This window comes from Bubalus bubalis, chromosome X (genome assembly GCF_019923935.1).
Source record: "Bubalus bubalis isolate 160015118507 breed Murrah chromosome X, NDDB_SH_1, whole genome shotgun sequence".
NCBI classification, from domain to species: Eukaryota; Metazoa; Chordata; class Mammalia; order Artiodactyla; family Bovidae; genus Bubalus; species Bubalus bubalis.
The window spans coordinates 93,575,768-93,599,951 of NC_059181.1; the positions used below are offsets into that span (position 1 = coordinate 93,575,768).

Genomic DNA, 24,184 nt, shown 5'->3' on the forward strand with positions numbered 1-24,184 from the left:
TAGGAATTTAAAATTATTGGTCAATCTTAAAAACAAAAATTTTATTAAAAAATGATAGAGAATGTTGTAAAGTCCATACAACCTCAGATTAATTTTATAGCTTTTATATTTTTCTATTGCAACTACAAATTAATGCCTGTTATGATAATTGAAGTATTCCAAAATTCTCAGATGACTTCTAAATCATTAATAAAACAGTAAAATACTTTTAGTGATGTTGCATTGTCAGATATGTTTTACTATGCTCTCATCCTGTGAAAATTGGTAATCTAAGTATGGCATGTATGCTAATTATGAATTAATGACTGATTAATCTTAACTCAACCTTGGGCAAATCTGCTTCTATGTGCTTCCTCAGCTGTTAAATGGGGGAAAATGACTGCTGGCTCACAGGCATCCAGATGAAGATTTTACTCTTTTAAAATAGAAAGTGCCAGACAGGTATTTCATGACACAATAACTTTGAAGTTTAGCAAATGATGGGACTATGGGCTTCCCCGGTGGTGCTAGTGGTAAAGAACCCACCTGCCAATGCAAGTGATGCAGGAGATGGGGGTTCTATCCCCAAGTTGAGAAAATCCCCTGGAGGAGGGTATGGCAACAAACTGCAGTATTATGGCCTGGAAAATCCCATGGACAGAGGAGCCTGGAGGGCTACAGTCCATAGGGTTGCAGAGTCGGACACAACTGAGCACACACAGTGAAAGGACTACCTGCCAGTGAAACTAGAAGGGGTGGCAGATGAGTAGAACAGGAATTTTGAAACTAGAAATGGCTGGGACTCCAAGTTTAACATGACCCTCTAACCACTTCTTCTCTCCATTTTGGCCCTTTTCCCATTCCCAAGCAGAATATCAAATGATTAGAAATTAGGCCTTACCCCTCCTTTAAGAAAGTGCCATACTGCTAGTTTCTTGTGGTTTTGGAAGAAAAACAGCATTCTACTGGACTCCTCACCTCAGTAATGTCCTATAATGCCTGTTTCTGTGAATGATATTTATGGGTCCCCATTTTCCAGGCTTATTGCCTTGGAAGTTACGTAATCAGATGCTGAAAGTTATAAAGTGTTGAATTTGTCCAAAATTGAGCTCTTATTCACAGGAGGAGAGCCTGGGACCATTTTTGCTAGGTTAGCTTTCTCCTTTGCTGAGTCTGAGCACTATTTTAGTGTTGGCCTGCTGTGACTCACTGCCTGTCCAGTGGCTTAAGAGATGCTTAACTAAGTCCACAATAGGTATCTCAGATAATGAAACACTGGGATATGCACAAAAGGACATGGTTTTAGGCATCAGTAATGGGGCCATTTTATCATCAGCCCCTATTTCCACTTTCTCAATGCAGCCCAGTAAAATACAATATTTGAGAATCTTTATGCTTTGCCCTTTCTTACACCCCAAATCTGATGAAGTGAAAGTTTTCATCATCTTCCACGTGAGGCAGATCTGCTCCATTCATTGCAGGAAATATTCTTAGCAAACACTTACCCAGTGTGTTCAGCAGCAATCAGGCCATTGATGATGATGTAGAAATTTATTAGAACATGAAGAGAAGAATTACCTACAAGCAATTCCGGAGTATTGGCTACCAGGAGCCAAATGCCTCATAGGCAGAAATTCATTGAATAGCATGCATTTGTTATATGTTGGGTGCCAGAAGTTTAAGCACTCGAGCTCAGACTTGCTATTAAACCCTCCCTAGCATGCGGGCCACCCACCAGTTGCAAGGCATGATGACACGACAGATAACCCGCCCTCCTTGGTAGCAATATGGATACGGGTAGTAACCTAGTAAAGGTTCACAGACGCGGCGACAGTAGCGGTTGCCTCGACGGCAGTAAATACAACAGTAACCTCTCTCATCCAACATGGAGTCGAATTCTATTCCATTTTCAGTCTGAAAGAAGAAGAAATCAGTGTTGAAGGGGAAGAGGTCTGCCAAGCAGGGGAGGAATATGAAACTATAGAAGTTGGGGCCTGGTGAGTAATTAAGTTCCTGAGCCTGATCTTGGAGATATATCAATGGACTAGATCAAGATTGATTTTAGTTTTCTTAATTTAAAATTTTTTTAAAAAACTTAGTTTTATTGAAATAGAGTTGATTTACAATGTTGTGTTAATTTTTTTCTGTACAGCAAAGTGATTCAATTATACATATATTTATATATATTCTTTTTCATATTCCTTTCCATTATCATTTATTGTGAAATATTGACAAGATTGATTTTGAATGAGCCTTTTAGGTATTCCAAGTTTCTTAAATACTTTTTTTTGTTGTTGTTAAAACAATGACCATTCTCCTTTCAGTGACTTTGATCTGAAAAATAGTGAGATTTGTGAAGGCTCTTTGTTTTTCTCCTCTAAACAAGAATAATGTGCACAGAACTCACGTAGTCATTGATTGGGAGTTCTTCCTCACTTGCTGCTTGTCTGGCGTGACGGGTCTTCTCCACCTTCACTTGAGGGACCACCCACTGCTCGTTTTGTTCAATGCCTTTTTTTTCACTGGTAGGAAAGTGAAGGTCTTCACCATCCTCCTCAAAGTCTTGTAACTCTGAAACTAAGGTAATACGCACAAAGTTGTGATGCAACCACTTTGCTTGGGGGACTAGCACTGGGGGATAGAGATTTTCATTGTGTCTTCTCAATGTCCTCATTTAGGTATGCATGAACCACTTTTCCAGGGTTCTGTAGCTGACATTTTAAGGTCTTCCAAAAGAGATCTGACCATTCCTATGTACACAGACACCTTTGCTCATTTGGCATCAAACACTTACTGTTTTGCCTTATTAGCATGTTAAATTAAAAATTGAGGGCAGGAGACTTTGGTGTCTCCCACAATGATTTTACTCATAGTCAGTGCTCAGTAAATATTTTTGGTTGCCTGATTTGATATAGTGTCCTCTGTCCTCCTTCCTCATCCCTTCTCTTTTCTGTGTTAAATGCTTTTTTATTAAACTTTGTATTTAGAAATTATCTTAGATTTATAGAAGAGTTGCTAAGGTGGTACAGAGTATCTGTATATCTTTTCACCCAATTTCCCCTAAGGTTAACATTTTATATAACCACAGTACAATGAGCAAAACTAAGAAATTAGCATTGGTACAATAGGTTGTTGTTGTTTAGTCACTAAGGCCTGTTTAACTCTTTGTGATCCCATGGACTTTAGCCCACCAGGCTCCTCTGTCCATGGGATTTCCCAAGCAAGAATACTGGGGTGGGTTGCCATGCCCTTCTCCAGGGGATCTTCTTGACCCAGGGATTGAACCCATGTCTCTTGTATTGCAGGCATTGGCAGGCAGATTCTTTACCACTGAGCCACCAGGGAAGCCCTTTATAGGTACAATAAAATTAACTAAACTACAAACTTTACTCAAATCTCATCATTATCTCCACTAATATCATTTAAGAGAAGGATGTTGAAGCAGAAGTTGTAGTGTCCAATCCAGGAAACCACAATTGCTTTTTTTTTTTTAAGGCCAAAGAGTACCAATAGATGCCCGCATTGATTAGATCCTTCTCTCTTGGGCAATATAGTGATCTATGCTGTCCAGAATGAGGGAGGCCACATTTTATGCTAGTTAGGCAGAAAAAGATGTCCAAGGACATTTGCCCTCTCTGTGGGCTGACTGGAAGTTGAGATCTGGAGTCTTTAACTCTACCTTTAGCATCCAATTGCTTTTATACTGATTCCTAAAATAGTCACAAAGAAATTGGTATTGCAGTGACTGTCCTTTCTTCTGAGGAGAATGCCACCATTTGACATAGAAAATCCTTCTTGATACAATAGGGCATTATTTTGGCTCTTCTCTCCTCTGTTCTTGGGTTGGGCACATAGTGGTTTGAGCCATAGTTTGGTAGCCCGACTGCAATGAATATAGATGTACAAAGAGAGACAGATTAGCTTTTTGCTATCACTGCTCACATTGGGGTGGCGTTACCTTTGATGGGATATTTAATAGCCTGTCAGCATTAATTTATCTGATTTATAACTTGGCTGTGAAAAATCTCCTCCTCACTGGCCGTCAGCATATACAGTTTCATCTAAGAAGATACAAGCTTATCATTTGTTTTCCTAGAAATGTAGTCTCTGAATGCTGGTAACATTAACCCATTACTGATTTTGGAAAGCAGAGGATGAAGAGGAGGAGGAGAAAGAGGAGGAGGGGGAAGCCATACCTGCTATTAGAGTGGGATTGATCCAATACATGGTCACATTATCACAAATCTCCAGAATTTTGGAATTTTTAAGAAAGTCTCGGTTTTCAATAGGTTTTTCTGCTGGGACCCAAATCACTGACTGTTCAAAGAAAGTTGTGGTAATTTCTTCATTCTGAGAGAAAAAAGTTGTTCAGGGTAGGGATAGGCAGAGAAATTAATAAAGTGAGTGAGAAATTATGGGATACTGGAAAACACCATATTTCAAGTCTGAATAATAATTACAGTCCCAGAGCTTCCTGTGACGTAGCTCTGTGCCATGCATACAGTAGGTGCCTTTGGGAGAGTTAGCAACTGGTTCCTCCTTCTCCCCTCTAACTGTAAGTCTGCTCACTGAAACAGCAGCATTCTCTGCTCAATTTCTCTTAAAGTCAGGAAGGCTCTCTATCATTTTCTGGGTCTCTCGCTGGGCCAAGTACATTTTAATTTGGCCTTCTGGAATCCTGGGTGACTTATGTTTGTTTTCTTTTAAATGGATGTTGTGTGTGCATGCTCAGTCACTTGGGTCATGTCTAACTCTTTGTGACCACATGGACTGTACCCCACCAGGCTCCTCTGTCATGGAATTCTTCAGGCAGGAATTCTGGAGCAGGTTGTCATGCCTTCCTCCAGGGAATCTTCCTGATCCAGGGACTGAACCTGCATGTCCTGTGTTGCTTGTGTTGCAGGCAGATTCTTTACCTGTTGACCCATGGGGGAACCCCTTGGTGTTGTGAGTGCCTGCCTTATTTTAGGCTTATGACTAGGATTGCAAGTGTAATTTGATCACAAGCTGAAAAACACTCCTATAATCCAAATTGGTGAAATCAGTTAAGTAGCACCAGGACCTAATATTTTGGCTTTCAAGATTGCCTGTTAATGGTATAGTTGTAGTACCAAAGATGTCTTTATTTTTTGTTTGTTTGTTTTGAAGTCAAGTCTCTAACTTGTGACTACAATGCCCTTATTACTGATTTACTCCTTTCATTCTAGATGCTTGGAGTTTGTCTGACAGAATGGTTTTTATTTAGGCAATCTTTTTTTTTTTATTGTCAAGAACACTACCTACTTTTCTGTTTATAATGTTAGAAGTAGTTGTCGTGTATACCTAGCTCTTTTTAAACATATATATATATATTTAAATTTACTTGTTTGGCTGCATCAGGTCTTAGTTATGTCACACGAGATCTTTGATATTCTTTGAGGCATGCAAACTGTTAGTTGCAATATGTAGGATCTAGTTCCCTGACCAGGGATCGAACTCATGCCCTTGCATTGGGAGTGTGCAGTCTTAGCCATTGTACCACCAGGGAAGTCTGGTATACTTATCTCTTAATCTCTTGGGCTTTGAGAATTTACCCAGTACTCTTAATTAGGTTTTTCCTTTTCTCTTTTGTTTCTCTCTAGTTTTATGGTTTCACTGTTTTTATTCTTTGAAATATGGCTAAGTGTAATTTTTCTCCTAGTCATTTAAAACTCTTCATCTTAGCTCCTTTGTTCAGGAGTCTGTAAAGACCTTGGTATGCACTGAAAAGGACTGTAGAGAATGAGGTTGGTACACTGACTAGCTTTGTTAGAAAAATCAGGGCTATTTATATAACTGTTCTGCATGTTTAACATGTGCGAACTATGGATGCAATGGTGAGGGAAGTACAGAATAAAGGGTTTTTGTCATTCAGGATCACAACTTTGTCTCATAAAAAAATCTGTAGCCTAAGTATAAAAAAATAGGATTTTCTTGAAGATAAAGCAATTTCACTATCATGAGATGAATACTTAATGTTATTTAGACAATCTGGCAGAATTAACTGAAAAATAAATTACAGCCAAAATGAGACATTGTGGGCCTTGCAATCTCAAAAACGACAGAATGATCTCTGTTCGTTTCCAAGGCAAACCATTCAATATCACAGGACTCCAAGTCTATGCCCCAACCAGTATTGCTGAAGAAGCTGAAGTCAAACGGTTCTATGAAGACCTACAAGACCTTTTAGAACTAACACACAAAAAAGATGTCATTTTCATTATAGGGGACTGGAATGCAAAAGTAGGAAGTCAAGAAACACCTGGAGTAACAGGCAAATTTGGCCTTGGAATACGGAATGAAGCAGGGCAAAGACTAATAGAATTTTGCCAAGAAAATGCACTGGTCATCACAAACACCCTCTTCCAACAACACAAGAGAAGACTCTATACATGGACATCACCAGATGGTCAACACTGAAATCAGATTGATTATATTCTTTGCAGCCAAAGATGGAGAAGCTCTACACAGTCAGCAAAAACAAGACCAGGAGCTGACTGTGGCTCAGATCATGAACTCCTTATTGCCAAATTCAGACTGAAATGGAAGAAGTAGGGAAAACCACTAGACCATTCAGGTATGACCTAAATCAAATCCCTTATGATTATACAGTGGAAGTGAGAAATAGAGTTAAGGGACTAGATCTGATAGATAGAGTGCCTGATGAACTATGGAATGAGGTTCATGACATTGTACAGGAGACAGGGATCAAGACCATCCCCAAGAAAAAGAAATGCAAAAAAGCAAAATGGCTGTCTGGGGAGGCCTTACAAATAGCTGTGAAAAGAAGAGAAGTGAAAAGCAAAGGAGAAAAGGAAAGATATAAACATCTGAATGCAGAGTTCCAAAGAATAGCAAGAAGAGATAAGAAAGCCTTCTTCAGTGATCAATGCAAAGAAATAGAGGAAAACAACAGAATGGGAAAGACTAAAGGTGTCTTCAAGAAAATCAGAGATACCAAAGGAACATTTCATGCCAAGATGAGCTCGATAAAGGACAGAAATGGTATGGACCTAACAGAAGCAGAAGATATTAAGAAGAGATGGCAAGAATACACAGAAGAACTGTACAAAAAAGATCTTCATGACCCAGATAATCACGATGGTGTGATCACTGACCTATAGCCAGACATCCTGGAATGTGAAGTCAAGTGGGCCTTGGAAAGCATCACTATGAACAAAGCTAGTGGAGGTGATGAAATTCCAGTTGAGCTATTTCAAATCCTTAAAGATGATGCTCTGAAAGTGCTGCACTCAATATGCCAACAAATTTGGAAAACTCAGCAGTGGCCACAGGACTGGAAAAGGTCAGTTTTCATTCCAATCCCAAAGAAAGGCAATGCCAAAGAATGCTCAAACTACCGCACAATTGCACTCATCTCACACACTAGTAAAGTAATGCTCAAAATTCTCCAAGCTGGGCTTCAGCAATATGTGAACCGTGAACTTCCTGATGTTCAAGCTGGTTTTAGAAAAGGCAGAGGAACCAGAGATCAAATTGCCAACATCCGCTGGATCATAGAAAAAGCAAGAGAGTTCCAGAAAAACATCTATTTCTGCTTTATTGACTATGCCAAAGCCTTTGACTGTGTGGAAAACAATAAACTGTGAAAAATTCTGAAAGAGATGGGAATACCAGACCACCTGATCTGCCTCTTGAGAAACATGTATGCAGGTCAGGAAGCAACAGTTAGAACCGGACATGGAACAACAGACTGGTTCCAAATAGGAAAATGAGTATGTCAAGGCTGCATATTGTCACCCTGCTTATTTAACTTATATGCAGAGTACATCATGAGAAATGCTGGACTGGAAGAAACACAAGCTGGAATCAAGATTGCCGGGAGAAATATCAATAACCTCAGATATGCAGATGACACCACCCTTATGGCAGAAAGTCAAGAGGAACTAAAACGCCTCTTGATGAAAGTGAAAGTGGAGAGTGAAAAAGTTGACTTCAAGCTCAACATTCAGAAAACTAAGATCATGGCATCTGGTCCCATCACTTCATGGGAAATAGATGGGGAAACAGTGGAAACAGTGTCAGACTTTATTTTTTTGGGCTCCAAAATCACTGCAGATGGTGACTGCACCCATGAAATTAAAAGACGCTTAACTTCTTAGAAGGAAAATTATGAACAACCTAGATAGCATATTGAAAAGCAGAGACATTACTTTGCCAACAAAGGTTCGTCTAGTCAAGGCTATGGTTTTTCCTGTGGTCATGTATGGATGTGAGAGTTGGACTGTGAAGAAGGCTGAGCACCGAAGAATTGATGCTTTAGAACTGTGGTGTTGGAGAAGACTCTTGAGAGTCCCTTGGACTGCAGGGAGATCCAACCAGTCCATTCTGAAGGAGATCAGCCCTGGGATTTCTTTGGAAGGAATGATGCTAAAGCTGAAGCTCCAGTACTTTGGCCACCTCATGCGAAGAGTTGACTCATTGGAAAAGACTCTGATGTTGGGAGGGATTGGGGTCAAGAGGAGAAGGGGACGACAGAGGATGAGATGGCTGGATGGCATCACCGACTCGATGGACGTGAGTCTGAGTGAACTCTAGGAGTTTGTGATGGATGGGAGGCCTGGCTTGCTGCGATTCATGGTGTCGCAAAGAGTTGGACATGAGTGAATGACTGATCTGACCTGATCTTTCTGGGGGGCAGCACCACATGTGGAAACTTGGTTCCCTGACTAGGGATTGAACCCATGCCCCTTTGAGTGGAAGTGCAGAGTCTTAACCACTGGACTACCAGGGAAGTCCCTGCCTTTAACTTTTTCAGAAAAGAAATCTTGTTATGTCAGTGTGGAATGTCATTGTTGGCTGGCCCAACTCAAAGGCTTGCATTATTTTCTGTAAAAAGCAGTATGTGATACTGGATATAATAGCTTTTTATCTTATTCATTCTCCTTTCATCTTATTCTTGCCTCCTATAGTAGTCTCTAATATCCTAGAAGTTGCTCTGTTCCTCAGATGCATCCAAATTGAGTGTGTGTTATTAACTCAGTCATGTCTGACTGTTTGTAACCTCATGAATTGGGGCACACCAGGATCCTCTGTCCATGGGATTTTCCAGGCAAGAATACTGGAGTGGGTTGCCATCCCCTTCTCCTGGGGATCCTCCCGATCCAGGGATTGAACCTGGGTGTCTTGCATTGCAGGCAGATTCTTTACCATCTAAGCCACTAGGGAAGCATCCAAATTAGGCTTATTTAAAATAAAAAAAAAGACTCCCAAACTTTTCACTTGCCATAGACCTTGGGAGCAGAGCATCGTCTTTGGGGGAAATCCTTTTCTTGGAAATTCTAGGAACCAGAGTCTGTAACTTCTCTGGAAGTTACTGGTTCTGTGGGAACCAGTGACAGCCATGAGACTTGGATAATGGAAAGTAAAAATGATCCCCACACCACCTCATCCCCCCAAATAATAAATAAAAGTAAAAGAGAAAGGTAAATGGGTAGATGAGAATTAAGATGGAGAGAGTTGGGCAAGAGAAAAATGTAAAAGAACCTAGGAGAGAGAGAAGAAAAAGAAAGAGGTATTTATAGTATATAGAGTGGTCTCTGTGCTATTGGGATAATTTCATTTTAGATTTGCCAGTTAAGCACTAAGACAACCAACCCAACCCATTTGTTTCTTCTGGCTATAGTCACAATACATCTTTAGCTAAGGTTCCCCTCCTTCCTCCACTGACAGCAACATACCATAATTATTGTCATAATATCATGGAAAAATGAAGAGTCTCCTGGGCTTTATTGATGGCTGTATTTTAAGCAATAATCCTCCATCTCCCACTAGGCCTACAAGGGCCACTAAGCTGTTGCACTGATGCACTAGGTTATCTTACCCTGACCTAGGGGTGTGCTTTCAGAGAATTTGTATTACACTGTACTTCTAACTTTTGCTTTTTCTTTTCTTAGTGATATTAAGGATAGATTATTCCATTAGCAGCCCAGCATAAAATGGTAAGATGAATGAACTGAAATATTTTTTAAATTTTTTAAAATATTTATTTACCTGGCTGTGCTGGGTCTTAGTAGTGGCATGTGGGATCTAGCTGCCTGACCAAGGATGGAACTCAGGCCCCTTGAATTGGAAGTGTGGAGTCTTAGCCACTAGACCACCAGTGTTAGTTGCTCAGTCGTGTCCCTCTCTTTGCAACTCCATGGACTGTAGCCCGCCAGGCTCCTCAGTCCATGGAATTCTCCAGGCAAGGATACTGGAGTGGGTTGCCATTTCCTACTCTAGGGGATCTTCCCAACCCAGGGACTCAACCTGGGATTCCCACATTGCAGGCAGATTCTTTACCATCCAAGCCACCAGGGAAGTCCCTTAATTTTAATTTTTTTAATTGAAGTATAGTTGATTTTGGGCTTCCCTTGTGGCTTAATCATAAAGAACCCACATGCCAATGCAGGAGACACAAGAGATGTGGGTTCAATCCCTGGGTCAGGAAGATCCTCTGGAGAAGGCAATGGCAACCCTCTCCAGTATTTTTGCCTGGGAAATCCCATGGACAGAAGAGCCTGGCAGGGCTACAGTCCATGTGGTCACAGAGAGTTGGACATGACTGAGTGCACAAGCAATAGCAATATAGATGATTTACAATGTTGTGTTACTTTCAGGTGTACAGTAAAGTGATTCAGCTATATATTTAAGTTATTACAAGATATTGAGTATAGTTCTCTGTGCTATGCAGTTGGTTATCTATTTTATATATGGTAGTGTTGAACTGAAATCTTTATTTCTTATTTTAAACTTTTATATTTTGCATTGGGGTATAGTTGATTGACAATGCTATAATAGTTTTAGGTGAACAGCGCCGGGACTCAGCCACATATATACATGTATCCATTCTCCCCAAAACTTCCTTCCCATTCAGGCTGCCATATAATACTCAGAAGAGTTCTATGTGCTATACAGTATGTCCTTGTTGGTATCTATTTTGTATATAGTAGTGTTGAATTAAAATCTTTAGAATAGGTGAATGTCAAAGTGTGACAAAAGCAGCAAGGATCCCGAGTGGCCTTGGGGCTTTTGATTTGGCAGGATTGATTTTGTTCTTCTAGCTCACCACTCTTACCAGAAATCTTTGGTTTGGAAGCAAATGCACATAAGCCATGTTAATGACTGCTATCCTTAAGTTAATTTTTAATTTTTATTGAAGTATAGTTGATTTACAATGTTGTGTTAGTTTCAGGTGTACAGCAAAGTGATTCAGCTATATATATATATATATATATATATATATATATAAGTTGTTATAAGATATATAAGAGTATACACCCTTATGTTCTTAGCAGCACTATTTACAATAGCCAAGACATGGAAGCGACCTAAATGTCCATCAACAGATGAATGGATGGAGAAGATGTGGTACATATATACAGTGGAATATTATTCAGTCATTAAAAATGAAATAATGCCATTTGCAGCAACATGGATGGACCTAGAGCATTTACTTAGTAAAGTAAATCAGACAGAGAAAGAGAAATATCATGGCATCACTTATATGAGGAATCTAAAAAAATGATACAAATAAACTTATTTTCAAAATAGAAACAGATTCAGACTTAGAGAATGAATTTATGTTTACCAGGGGACAAGGAACAGTTAGGGACTTTGGGATTGCCATGTACACACTGCTATATTTAAAACGGAAAACCAACAAGGACTTACTCTATAGCACAAGGAACTCTGCTCAATATTCTGTAACAACCTAATTGTGAAAATTATTTGAAAAAGAATAGTTATATGTATATATATAACTGAATCACTTTGTTGTACACCTGAAACTACACAACACTGTTAATCAACTGTACTACAATATAAAATAAAAAGTTAAAAAAAAACTAAAACTAAAAAAAAAAGAAAAGTACAATGTTGGACCTAAAAGCATAAACTTTAGTTTTTGAAAGGTCTGAGTTCAAGATCCCAATCTGCTCTTCTCTAACTGTGTAACACTGGGCAAGTTACTTTTTGGTTCACATCTGAAAATGGGGACAATAATAGTACCTGTCTATAGGATCATTGTGAGAATCAAATAAGAGTAAAGCATTTAGTACAAAGTCTGACAGATAATTAGTCTCCAACAAATTATTGCTTTTACTACTACTATTATTCTTACATACCTCATCTATTTCTTCCTCTGGTTCAGAAAATTCAGGAATCACTTTAATCTGAGTTTTGATGAAGCATTTTTGAAGACCTACAAAGTAAATGCCAGTGTATCCCTATAAAATAGACAAAAAAATAAGAAAACTTTCTGAAGTAGCCACAATTAATAAGTGTCATGATTTGTCAGGGCCCCAGGCTGGCAAAATTTGAATTCAAAAGGAAAGCTTTCTCTTATAAATTAAATGGAGGCTACAGATTATTTTTAACTTGACTCAAGTGTTCTAATATTTTAAGTGGGAAGCCTTAGGGGGAAAACATCCAACTTACATTTTTTTTTAAATTTTATTTTATTTTTAAACTTTACATAACTGTATTAGTTTTGCCAAATATCAAAATGAATCCGCCACAGGTATACAACTTACATTTTTAAAGTCATGTACTTCCAATGTTTCATCAGTGCCATTTCCACTTCTGAATATTTCAGTTTTGGTAATGGGATCAATTTCCATGTAAATCTTCTTCTTCTCTCCATTGCTGTAGAAAGTGTGCTCCATGTCATATGTCTGGGAGAACAAAGGAAAACAAGCTGTAAGATACTCAGTATGACCACCAATGCAGGTAGATATAAGAGACTTGGGTTTGATCCCTGGGTCAGGAAGATCCCCTGGAGGAGTGAATGGCTACTCACTCCAGAATTCTTGCCTGGAGAATCCCATGGACAGAGGAACCTGGCAGGCTGCAGTCCACAGGGTCACAAGGAATCGGACACAACTGAAGCAGCTTAGCACACACACACAGATGTCTGTTCATGGTGATGGTGGTTTAGTAGCTAAGTTGTGTCTGACTCTTGCGATCCCATGGACTCTAGCCTGCCAGTCTCCTCTGTCAATGGGATTCTCCAGGCAAGAATACTGGAGTGGGTGGCCATTTCCTCCTCCAGGGTATCTTCCCCATCCAGGGATCGTCTCCTGCATTGCAGTCAGATTCCTTACCACTGAGCCACTAGGGAAGCATGTTCGTTCATAAGACACTTTAATTGGGTAATATCTGGGGCACATTCTTTTTCCAGAGCCTTTGTAGAGAGGTGCTGTCTCAGCAGCGTGCTGTTGGGAATTCTCTGAGACTTGAGATTAAAGTGAGGTGTTTTTTGGCACTAGAGCTGATACGGGGATCCCTTCAGAGTTAGTATTTTGTATTCAAGCCAAGTTGTTGAACTAATTACTAAGAATTCCAACAGTTTTTCTTGGCACCCTTGACTAAATAGCAAATGATATTTTACAAAGCAGTCTATAAGGTGTTTTTCCCTTATGGTAAGAAAAGGAATCGCCAAAGACCTCTACTGCTTCTTTAAACTGCCACTTCCCTTTCTAAGTACTCAAAGGTCACCCACTTTCTTCCTGTGAAATTCAGTAGGGCTGAGAAAGAGATTTGAACAGATTTAGAATGCTTAGGTATTGCTCTTTATCTCCTTATCTACCAAGAGATTTAATATTGCCTTACCAGTCTTGGATATGTCCTCTTTAAGCACTGAAGACCATTGTCTTTGGCGAATATTAAGTAAAAGTCTTACCCTGACCTCAACTGCTTCCTTTTGCCCTTTAAACTCCAGGAAACATTTACTGCCTTCCCCTAACCTTCTCTGTTATGGGCTAACAAAATCTATTCAGTTTATTACTGAATTCTCTTTTCCAAACTCGATTCAGCTGACTTTAAGTCTTCAGGTTCTCCTGCATATAGAATTTAAGAACCATGAATTGTAATATGCACTATGTAATATGGTATCTTCCAAGAAGAGCGCCTTGGCAAAGCTAAATATCAGGTTACTCCTGAATGGTTGAAACAAAACCCCAGACTCTCTGCTAACCTCTAAAAGAGACCGTCCTTTTTCTAAGGCCCATAGAATATCCCAGTCTATTAACAAGCCCATTGCTTATAATTGAGGATGTGTTTACGTTGTTGTTGTTTAGTTTCTATGTCATGTCTGACTCTGTGAGAACCTGTGGACTGTAGCCCGACAGGCTCCTCTGTCCATGGAATCCTCTAAGCATGAATCCTGGAGTAGGTTGTTGTTTCCTTTTCCAGGGGATCTTTCCAACCCTGGGATCAAACCTGGGTCTCCTGCACTGCAGGCCGATTCTTTACTGCTGAGCCACCAGGGAAGCCAGATGTGTTTACAGCTAGAAGCATAAGAAAAACCTGAAGGAATTTGCTATCACAAACCAGGCCAGCCCTGATGGTGCCATGTGGAAGTCTATCTTATCCCTGTTGTTAGGAGGCCTTTTGCTATCACGTTTCTTCATATTCATTTTTCTTTATGAAAAGCATTTGGTAAACTGAAAGCCTAAAAAAGCAAGTCATCCACAGAGCCAACGTTGCTTTCTAATGATTCTGTTCCCAGTGGCAGTCTTTTAGAGCTTGCACTGGGTTGGGTTGTTTTTTAATGTCTGCCAGTGTCTGTGACTGAATGTTAGATTAACCTGGTCAAATTTTCCCCACCTCAAGTAGAAAAACATGTTGGAAGGGCTTGTAGAAGCACTGTTACCTCAAGTGTGAAAAGTTGATTTAGTTACTGAAAAGGAAAGCAAGAGACAATGATATTGACCTCTTTGCTGCTCTACAGTAACTTAGACATGGTCAGAGCTGAAATAATTGTTGAATACATTTTTCTCACCAATGGCAAATTCTTGTCTTCCTAAAGAGATTTGAGCATTGGCAAGGTCTTTTAAGAGACAACATTTTAAAAGGGGAAGGAAAACACTATTTAGAACTTTCCAGCAACTGCAGAGTTAACACAGTGAGTCTGACTTGGTTTGTGACAGGTAGCAAATTCCCTTAGACTTGTTATTTGCTTCTAGTTATAAATTTGTTCTGAGTTGCTGCTCTGCGGCCAGCCTGAGAAACTTCTACCTATGGCAACAAATTGAGCTCTCAGTGGGCCTGACCTAAGTAGAGGAGAGAGGCATCTAATACAGATTCAGCCTTGTCAGATCTCTCAACAGGGTGGAATTTCTTTAGAAATACTATCCATTGCTGAGACAAATGTCGACACCACCAGTCACTGGGGGTGGGGTGGGGTGTTTGTTTCATCAGTAGCACAACTGATGGATTATTGCACGGAAAAATGAGGTTAGAGACTAGGGGATGTTGGAACGCTGCCTACCTGGGCAAAAGAGAAAATACAGGCTGTATTTTCAATCATTGGGAGAAGACTATGGAACCATACTGGTGACATTTAGGATTTCAGTGTACTTCTGTGGAATGAATTTTCCTGCACTGTTGGCAATGCACTTCACTTGGACACCTTGCTAGATGAAAACTATTGGAAACTGCCACGCTCAGCAGATCCTGATTATTTTCAGCATTCTTTCAAAGAGTTTTGTTGTTGTTGTTGTTGTCGGGGGAGGAGGCATCCATTCTGATTGTAATTATTAACCAGCATGTTGCCTTTTTCTTAATAAGGATAGTGGGATCAGAATGACTTCATTTATATGTGAATTCTGGGTGGGAGGTGGGGGCTATATATTCACTCAGATGGAATTCCATTATCAAAGGTGTCCTTTTGGAACAAACTTTGTCTAGGAAGATGATGCTGGTGGCCCACTTTGGACTGCTTAGGGATGAGTTTGAGCAAATCCAGACATACTGTCTTGTCCGAGTCCCCATGGAGCACATTGCTTAACTGGCCCATATGAAGACTGGGCTCATGCCTTTGGCTTTAGAAGTACTTTTCTTTCTACTAAGCTCACTGGCTAAGGGGCTAAGGGTCTTTCCGGAGATGAAGGAATAAATGATTTTGTCCACTCTGGGTGTAAACTAAAGCAGAGACAGGATGACTTGTCTGAGAGAAGTGTGAGTGGGCTCCTCATAGCTCATTTCAGACTGCCTCTAAGTCAGCTTTATTCCAGGAAAGACAGAGCAGGGTCAGAGTATGATAAGAACACTTCTGCCAAACTGGCAAATTAGGGCAAGTTAATCTTTGGTGCTTCTAGTTTCCCTTTTCTGTACTTTTTATATCCTGTTCCTTTTGCGCCTTTCTATGCCTTCCTCCTCTTTCCATCTCCCTCTATTCCTCTGTCTCCTGTCTAGACATCTAGGAATTTCGTGATTTTTCTGATACCTTATATCAAAGAAATCTATCTGGCAAATGATCTCACACTAAGATATTAGTGATGGGCATTTGTTTAAAAAATTGAGTTTGATACTTAACTCAAAGGAAAGAATTATTACTGGTGGATTTTAAACACAATGGCAACAAGAATAAGAGATATTTTAAGGGCATCTTTCCTGCACCACTCAAATGGGCTCCAGCTCCATCCACAGGTAAGGCTGATCTCAAATATCAAGGACCAGAACCCTGGAGTGGGACAGGTAAACCAATGGGATGGGATATGACTCAGAAGTAAAGTGAGATAGATATGTGGTGAAGTCCAAGGAGTGAGGGATATAGGAGGAGTGCACTAATAAAACATGGAGAAAACACAGACTCATTTCTCTTCCTTGCCCAGGAATTCTTTCCCCAGTGTGGTTAAATCCTCCACTCAGGCAGCAAATGAGCCCTAACATCCCTCTTTCACAGTTTGCTGTGTTTTCTGGCCTCCATTTGTGACAATCTCTGAGATAAGAAAAAAAAAGCTTTTTATAAAGAGTGAAGCTGCCTGAGACCTCAGTGTGATAGATCTGTTTGGGGGCAAGTAGCTTTAGCTTGTCCTGAAAAAGTATTTGAGCACATTTGGCTTAGGTTTGTTTTTTGAAGCCTGTGATTAATCTAGCTGTTCTTCTCTCCACCGTCCTTCTTTACTGTCTGTTTATGAGGTACACCCTCCAAAGGTGAAATACATGCTCAGAATAGCTGGCTAGCAGATGTTAGGCTGGAAGGAAGGGAAGGGAATGTATTGTGCCATATTATTACCGAACTAGCTTGTGGGAATTAAAGGGCCTCTGGGTATTTCCTTAACTAACACAGAGCAGACACATTGTTTCTTATGCAAAGTTGGACTTCTGTATCTTCAATCACCAGTTCTCACCCCTGGAAAAAAAAATTGGCTAGGCAGCACAGACATTCCTCTTTTTCAAAAAGAAAAAAAAAAACCCCACATTTCTTTCATCTAGAGATTCAAGCTGACTTGGAAGTTTTTCCTACCCACTACCCTTACCACTCCTTATTCTTAAATGCAGATGAAGAATAGTGGAAAAATCTCTAGACCAGTTTCTAGTCCTAGCCCCAACTCTGCCACTTATAAGCTGTGTGACTTTGGACAAGTCACCAGATGTCTCTGGAGGCTTGGGTCCCATCTTTATCTCTCACCCCTTGCCATATGCAATGTTGAATAGTTGACAAAATTAATTGTCTTTCTAAATTGAAGTATAGTTGATTTTATCCTCTAGAGTAGGAAATGGCAACCTGCTCCATTATTTTTGCCTGAAAAATTCCATGGACAGAGGAGTCTGGTGGGCTACAGTCCATGGGGTCGCAAAGAGTCGAACACAACGACTGAACCACCGACTGACAGACTGGTAGCTACGACTAACAATGTTGTGTTAGTTTCAGGTGTGCAGGAAAGTGATGCAGCTTTTCAGATTCTTTTCCATCATAGATTATTACAAGATATAGAATATATATATACAAGATATAGAATATATAGAATATATCCCTATGCATACAGTAGGTTCGTGTTGTTAATCTATTTTATATACAGTAGTTTGGCAAAATGAATTCTTTTCAGATTTGATAGACAGAGGTCAAGTTGAACTGTTGAACTACTACTACCTGTTGATTCCTGAGCTACTTCCTTACAGTAGCCACAGCCCCTCTCTTAGCCACTAAAGGACAGCTCCCTTTGAAGACCTAGGGTTTTTCTGGCTGGTACCATGTGATTTGCCAGCAATGCTGCCTTAGGAGAATAAGGAGACTGAATACAAATGCGTTCCTAGTAGCCAGAGTCCTAACCTATGTGACTGATGCGGACCCTCAACAACACAGAGCAAGAGCTGACTCAAGAGAGTTTCTAGACAACGGTGGACTTCGCTTTTGCATGGTTTGGGAGGAAAATAAAATTTTAAAATGCTGACATGGCACCATCTGGTAAAGTTCAGTTCCCCTGCTAAATGGATTCCAGCTCCATCTTTCACTTGAGAGGATGAAATGCTTCTCCAGACCCACATTTCACCCACCAAACTGGAAAACCTGGGGAACTCAGGGAAGAAAGTTGTATCCCCCATGTGCCTACAAGGGGAATGAATAAAGTTGGCCCCTGGCCAATATTAGTATTAGAGAAATAGGCACAAAAAAGCCAGATCCTGACTTATCAGGAAAGTGCTTTTTCTGAGCAAAGGATTTTCAGGCTAGAATGCTGTTGTGTTTGCAGTCCTGAGTGAAACTCTTTGAATTGTCATCTGCAGTTGAGGTGAGGGGGAGGGCAGACAGATGCCCACGTATCCTAACCATTCTCATTTCATCCTGTTTACATGCAGGAGCTGAGGGGACATCTCCAGGAATCTGTGGGTTGCCATGTGGGTCTTAGGACTTAGGCTTTCCAAATAGCCCTAAAATCACCAGGCAGTTCCTATATATGGCAGGAAGGGCAGCCTTTCATTTATTTGATTAATTATTCTTCTGCCTCATTCTACAAAGGATTGGAGGGAGGATAGGCTACAAGGTCTGTGCTATATCTATCAACTGTTGGTTTAAAAGCTGGGATTTTTCTGCCTTGTTTTCTCCATATTGAATGAATTAGCTGGAGAGTTGATTTCTCCTTGTTTCAAGTTCAATGTGTGATACAGGGAGCCTTAAGCAAGAATGTATCTCTAGGGAATCTGCTTCAAAGATGACTGGGCAGTCACTGCATGGAAGTGGAGCCTTGTGATGCCCTCTTGAAACCTCTGGGATTGAATAGGTGCCCTCTGCTCGGTTTAAGAAAGCTGCATATAGAACTCAATGGACTGGCTTTCATTCAGCTCAAGTGGCTTCTATATGTGGCTGTGGGTTGGGGATCTGTAGCTTGTAAGGGAGTGCAGCAGTTCTGTCAAAGTTAGTCTTCCTTGTTTTACTTTATTTTCATCCCTTCCTCTCTCTTTTATGTGTGCATATGCTCATGCCCGAGGTGTGTGGAGAGAAGGAGTCCATCATAGCTTACTTCCCATTTCAGATCAAAAATCTGGATCTTTTGTCCACATCAAGGTGGGAGGTAATGAGAGGAGGAGGGGAGAACTTACTGGCATGGAAATGTCAACACCAGATGTGGAATGTTAAATAAACACTTTATTATAAGCAAATGTCAAAAAGCAAAATAAAAATGAGGTGTGGTTGGAGGCTAGAGGAGCAAACATTAAAAACTTGGAGGGAGTCCTGGGATGCCAAACACATCATTGTCATCCATGAGCATATCAGCATCACCAGTTCTCTCCACCAAGGTCCCCACAGTCTCCATAGGTCCCACAGTCTTGTAAAGGAAAGTCCAGAAGATCCTGGGTTTTCATCTGCTAACTGATGATTCTTGCCAGACCATACTCTTAAGGGGAGCCTCTTTAATTTGTGCAAGATGCCTGGATCATTTTCCTCTGCAAATCTTCTTCCAAGACTAGTCTGACTTCTCTTCACTTCCCAGCATTTATTAAGTCCTCTCTGAGGCAGCCTTATTAGCAGCCCTAGCCATTGGAAACCTAGATGTTCCCTGGGGCTCTTTGTCTGGGAATTGAAGGTAGTGGACTTAGTGGAGCATCCACATCTCCAACTGGTTCCTCGGTTTGCAGTGGACCTAACCTGGTCTTCTGGGGCAAGGCCTGGACTTCAATATCAAAGGCAATAAATCACAACTCCCTATTGGAATGGAGAACAAACAACCTTTGTTCACGGTAGAAAAAGTTACCTCAGGAGACACCTATTTATTATCTTTTACCAGATTGCTTTGTGTTCATTTCTGAGAATTCCTTTGCTAAAAAGTTACATACTCAAATGGATTACTTCTTGAGAGATTTGGTTCTTGATAAACTTTATTTAGTAACATACCCCACCTCTTCTTTGCCCACAGTGACAAGATTTGACATTTGGTTTGAGGAAATCACAGGATTGCATTAAAAAGCAAACTGGAGTGAGAAGCAAAGATGATATAATAAAAAAGCAGAGGTGACCATGGGCTCTATTAGTGAGCTTGACACCTTGTTAGATAAAAGCAAGGTCCCCAAATAGTCATTTATAATTACACTGAGACAAATAGCACTGCAATTTTAGGAAAATACAAACTTTTTCAGAATAAGATTTGCAATTACAATGGCTACAATAAAACCAGAAAAGTCATATAGCCCCATATTTAGGCACATACATATTGGTGGCCAAAAGGGCTAGTGACTGACTACACCCAGTTAAGTACATTATGGTCGTGAAGGACAGTTTATTCTCCTCTTGTGCTCGTGCTCAGTCACTTTAGTCGTATCCAACTCTTTGAGACCCTAGGAACTGTAGCCCACAAGGCTCCTCTGCCCATGGGATTCTTTAGGCAAGAATTCTGGAGTGGGTTGCCATGCCCTCCTCCAGGGGATCTTCTCTACCCAGGGACTGAAACTGTATCTCCTGCATCTCTGCAATTGCAGCCAGATTCTTTACCTCTGAGCCACTGGGGAAGACCAATTCTTCTCTAGCCCATCTGTAATTGTCAAGAGGACCCAAGATTCAATTTGTGGGGCAGCGTGTCACCTTGGGAATGAGTTATGTAATAGCAAAATTGGATCAGAATGTATCTTGGCACTCTTATTTATTTACTATTTCTTTCCTGATCTTAATTACTTTGCCAACTTTGCTAGCCTCAATGTTAGATGGCTTCTCTAGAAAAACACGTGAACAGAAAGTAGTTGAGAAGCAGAGAACAGTGAGAATGATAAGAGAAAGGGCTAACTATATGCAATGGATGATGCAAAAAATCCTTTCTGGAGCAAGGTATAAAAAAAAACAAGCAAAGAAAGTTCACTATTCTTTCTCCTGTTTAAATTTGATAAGGTAGCCCCTGGGACTAAATGAAAGTCAGTATGGCAGCAGAGGTGAAGAATCCAAAAGGTGTTATGTCTTACTTCTCTGTTTTTTTTTTTTTTTTTTTTTTTTTAAGACTTTTGTCCAGTTGACTTCTGGCTCAGCTGGTAAAGAATCTGCCTGTAATATGGGAGACCTGGGTTCAATCCCTGGGTTGGGAGGATCCCTTGGAGAAGGGAAAGGCTACACATTCCAGCATTCTGGCCTGGAGAATACCATGGAATGTGTAGTCAGTGGGATCCCAAAGAGTCGGACACGACTGAACGACTTTCACTTTCACTTTTCACTTTCCAGTTGACTTTCTATTTTCTATACCCCCAGTGTCCTTCCTTATTAATCCATATTATTTTCTCTTTGCTCCTATCACTCCTTTGGCTCCTAATGGTTCATGCTCAGTCACTTCAGTTGTGTCCAACTCTCTGTGACCCCATGGACTGTAGTCTGCCAGGCTCCTCTGTCCATGGGATTTTTCAGACAAGAATACTGGAGTGGATTGCTGTGCCCTCCTCCAGGGGATCTTCCTGACCCAGAGATCAAACCTGCACCTTCTGTTTCTCCTGCATTGCAGGTGGATTCTTTATCACTGAGTCATTGGGGAAGCCCCCTAATGGTTCATAACAACCCATTATTTTCTTCTTCCCTTCCCCATTATTTCATCCTGCCTCCTAGATGTGTGCCTTTCCTTCCTATGTCTGCTAGCAAATAATTAATAACAGTGGTAACAACAGCAACATCCTACACCCTGAAAAAAAATGTGATAAAACCAGAAAATCATCTTCACACTTTACAGCTTGTAAATTTATTAATTCTCTTTCAAATGGAAATTGTTGGCATGAAGGGGCTATGATTTTCTTTGAGTCACAGCTAAACTTGCTCATTGTGTATGAGCCCAGGGGTGACAATAACACTAAGGTACACTAATACCAACTACAATGGCCTGCTAAGCTTCACTAAATAACCCTAATATCAGAAGCATTCTGAGACATCTGTGATTAATGACTTGGTGTCACTTTTCTACCTTGTGGCATTACTATCTCACTGGGACAGCAACAACTGTGGCTAAACCCTAACATAACACTAACCTGTGGTGAGAAGCTGAAAAGCTCTAGTTTTTTTTTTTTTTTTTTTTTTTGAGTCACAAATAAATGTGAATTCAGGTACGAGAATTACTCCTTCTGAAAAGGAGTTTGCTGCCTGTCCTCACAGGAGATGCATTAAGTCAGAAACGTAATCCCTGAAAATCTTTTGCTGCCATTTCTGGTGGTTTCTTCTTATGTGGTAGCATAATTACTTTTCCATCAGTTTCTGCCCAGATAATTGAAAGAAAGATGAAAACTATTTTTTCTTACAGTAAGAATTTTTCTTCTAGGAGGAACTTTAACTCCTTAAAACCAAGCATTAAAAAAGAATGGATAATTCTACATCTTATCATTACTAACTGAAATACAGAAAAAACTTTGTTTTCCATTGCCAAAATAATTAGGCAGAAAAAGAGAGAACCGAAATCTTGGTTCAGTTTTCCACGTCACCAAAAAATTAATGCAAAACAAACAGTGATTTTCATTTTCAGAGTAATATACATGTCAACCACTAATTAAATTCAATAAACTCAAAACAGAATCTTTGGATAATAGTGTTCATTTACTTACTTTTTTGGGTGTCTCAGGCCAGAAGTGCTTACTCCCCCAAAACAGGACAATTAGAGTTAAGGCGAGGATACCAAATACCAATCCACAAATCTTAAGTAATTTACATATCTTCTTGGATTTAAAAGCTTCTGCCTAAGCAAAATACAAAGAGAACAAAGAAAAATAAACAATAGCCCTTAAAAATGCAAGCCGTAATTCAGTCACTTTTAATTTCACTTTTTAATGTTCACATAGCAATGATATCTCTGTAAAGCCATGCTTTTGCTCAAAAGGGGAAAAAATATGAATCAACTTACATTTAGAATGTGACAGTCCTCACAGTTCTCTGGAGGATTCTTTGCCATGGTCTCTCAGCACACAGCACTCTTTCCCTGCTTTGAGAGGACTGAGAGACCACTGCTGAGGTGGAGTTGCAAGTGAGTCGACTAACAGATGCCAGAGGAGAAGCTGAATTTATATGACTCAAATATGTCATACCAGAGCCTGAGGGAGCCCAGGGGGCTCCTGTGCTGCGATTTGTTGCATCGATATACCCATATATGTATATAACTTCTGTGCACAGAATTCCATCCAGAATGGCAAAGACAGAAGGTTATAATGAGAACTATTGTCCTGGGGGTTGGTTTGGAAGGGGACCAAGCCTAGGACACTTCGAAATGATTTTTCACTATGAACTTAAAATATCAGTGGCAATGCATGCTGCATACTCCAGAAATAAGCAAACAAAACAAAGAAAGGAATGGAGACCTAATTTCAATTCCATTTGATCTACCAAATATTTACTGCAAGGATATTAAATGTCAAGCACTGTGCTTAGTATAGGAGATTCAGAAATGAATAAGATAGTGCCTTCTTCTCTATATTAAAGCTCTTTGAGGACTAAGATCAATATGTAGTCAACAAATTATAATTAAAAACAAGATTTAAATGGTTAATTACAAGTTTTCTCTGTCTCTCTTTTCATTCTGTCTCTCTGATTATTTTCTTTTCCTACATTGTCTTCCTTAGTCTGTTCCTTAATGTTGATATTCCTTATGATTCTATCACTGATGATCCTCTCACCCTATATATACCCTTCTTAGATGATCTCATCCACTTCTACAGTTTAAAATATAACTTACATACCAATGATTTCTAAATCTATACTTACAACTTCAATCTGTCTTTTGAATTTCAAAGTCATTTGACTATCTCTACCTCAATGGATCTCAAGAATCTCAAAATGCAACATGTCCCACATCAAAATCTTCTTTCATTTCTCTGATAATGAGTGATGTTGAGCATCTTTTCATGTGTTTGTTGGCCATCTGTATGTCTTCTTTGGAGGAATGTCTATTTAGTTCTTTGGCCCATTTTTTGATTGGGTCGTTTATTTTTCTGGAATTGAGCTGCAGGAGTTGCTTGC

The 24,184-nt window shown here is 40.0% G+C and overlaps 1 protein-coding gene across 2 annotated transcripts; it reads right to left on the minus strand.

Annotated features, from left to right (window-relative positions):
• Positions 1–1,515: 1,515 nt before the first annotated feature.
• On the minus strand, positions 1,516–23,327 carry TNMD (tenomodulin). 2 transcript variants are annotated; one of them, XM_006042565.2, is made up of 7 exons: positions 23,076–23,327; positions 22,780–22,911; positions 12,534–12,674; positions 12,126–12,227; positions 4,176–4,329; positions 2,387–2,556; positions 1,516–1,893 (listed from the first exon to the last, which is right to left on the minus strand). In XM_006042565.2, the coding sequence occupies exons 1-7, from the start codon at positions 23,121–23,123 to the stop codon at positions 1,684–1,686; spliced, it is 957 nt and encodes a 318-aa protein (XP_006042627.1). In that variant the 5' UTR covers positions 23,124–23,327; the 3' UTR covers positions 1,516–1,683. The 2 variants fall into 2 exon arrangements, with proteins under 2 accessions (XP_006042627.1, XP_044792530.1); XM_044936595.1 differs by lacking the exon at positions 23,076–23,327 and having other exon boundaries at positions 22,776–22,911.
• Positions 23,328–24,184: the final 857 nt, after the last annotated feature.

Bases quoted from the DNA above. Each gene is read 5' to 3' on its own strand.
- TNMD (XM_006042565.2), bottom strand. From the start codon at position 23,123: ATGGCAAAGAATCCTCCAGAGAACTGTGAGGACTGTCACATTCTAAAT. The intron at 2,557-4,175 runs GTATGGCTTCCC...GTATTACCTTAG, and splicing joins CAATCCCACTCTAATAGCAG to TTTCAGAGTTACAAGACTTT. The intron at 1,894-2,386 runs GTGAGTTCTGTG...TTCTTCTTTCAG, and splicing joins AACTCCCAATCAATGACTAC to ACTGAAAATGGAATAGAATT.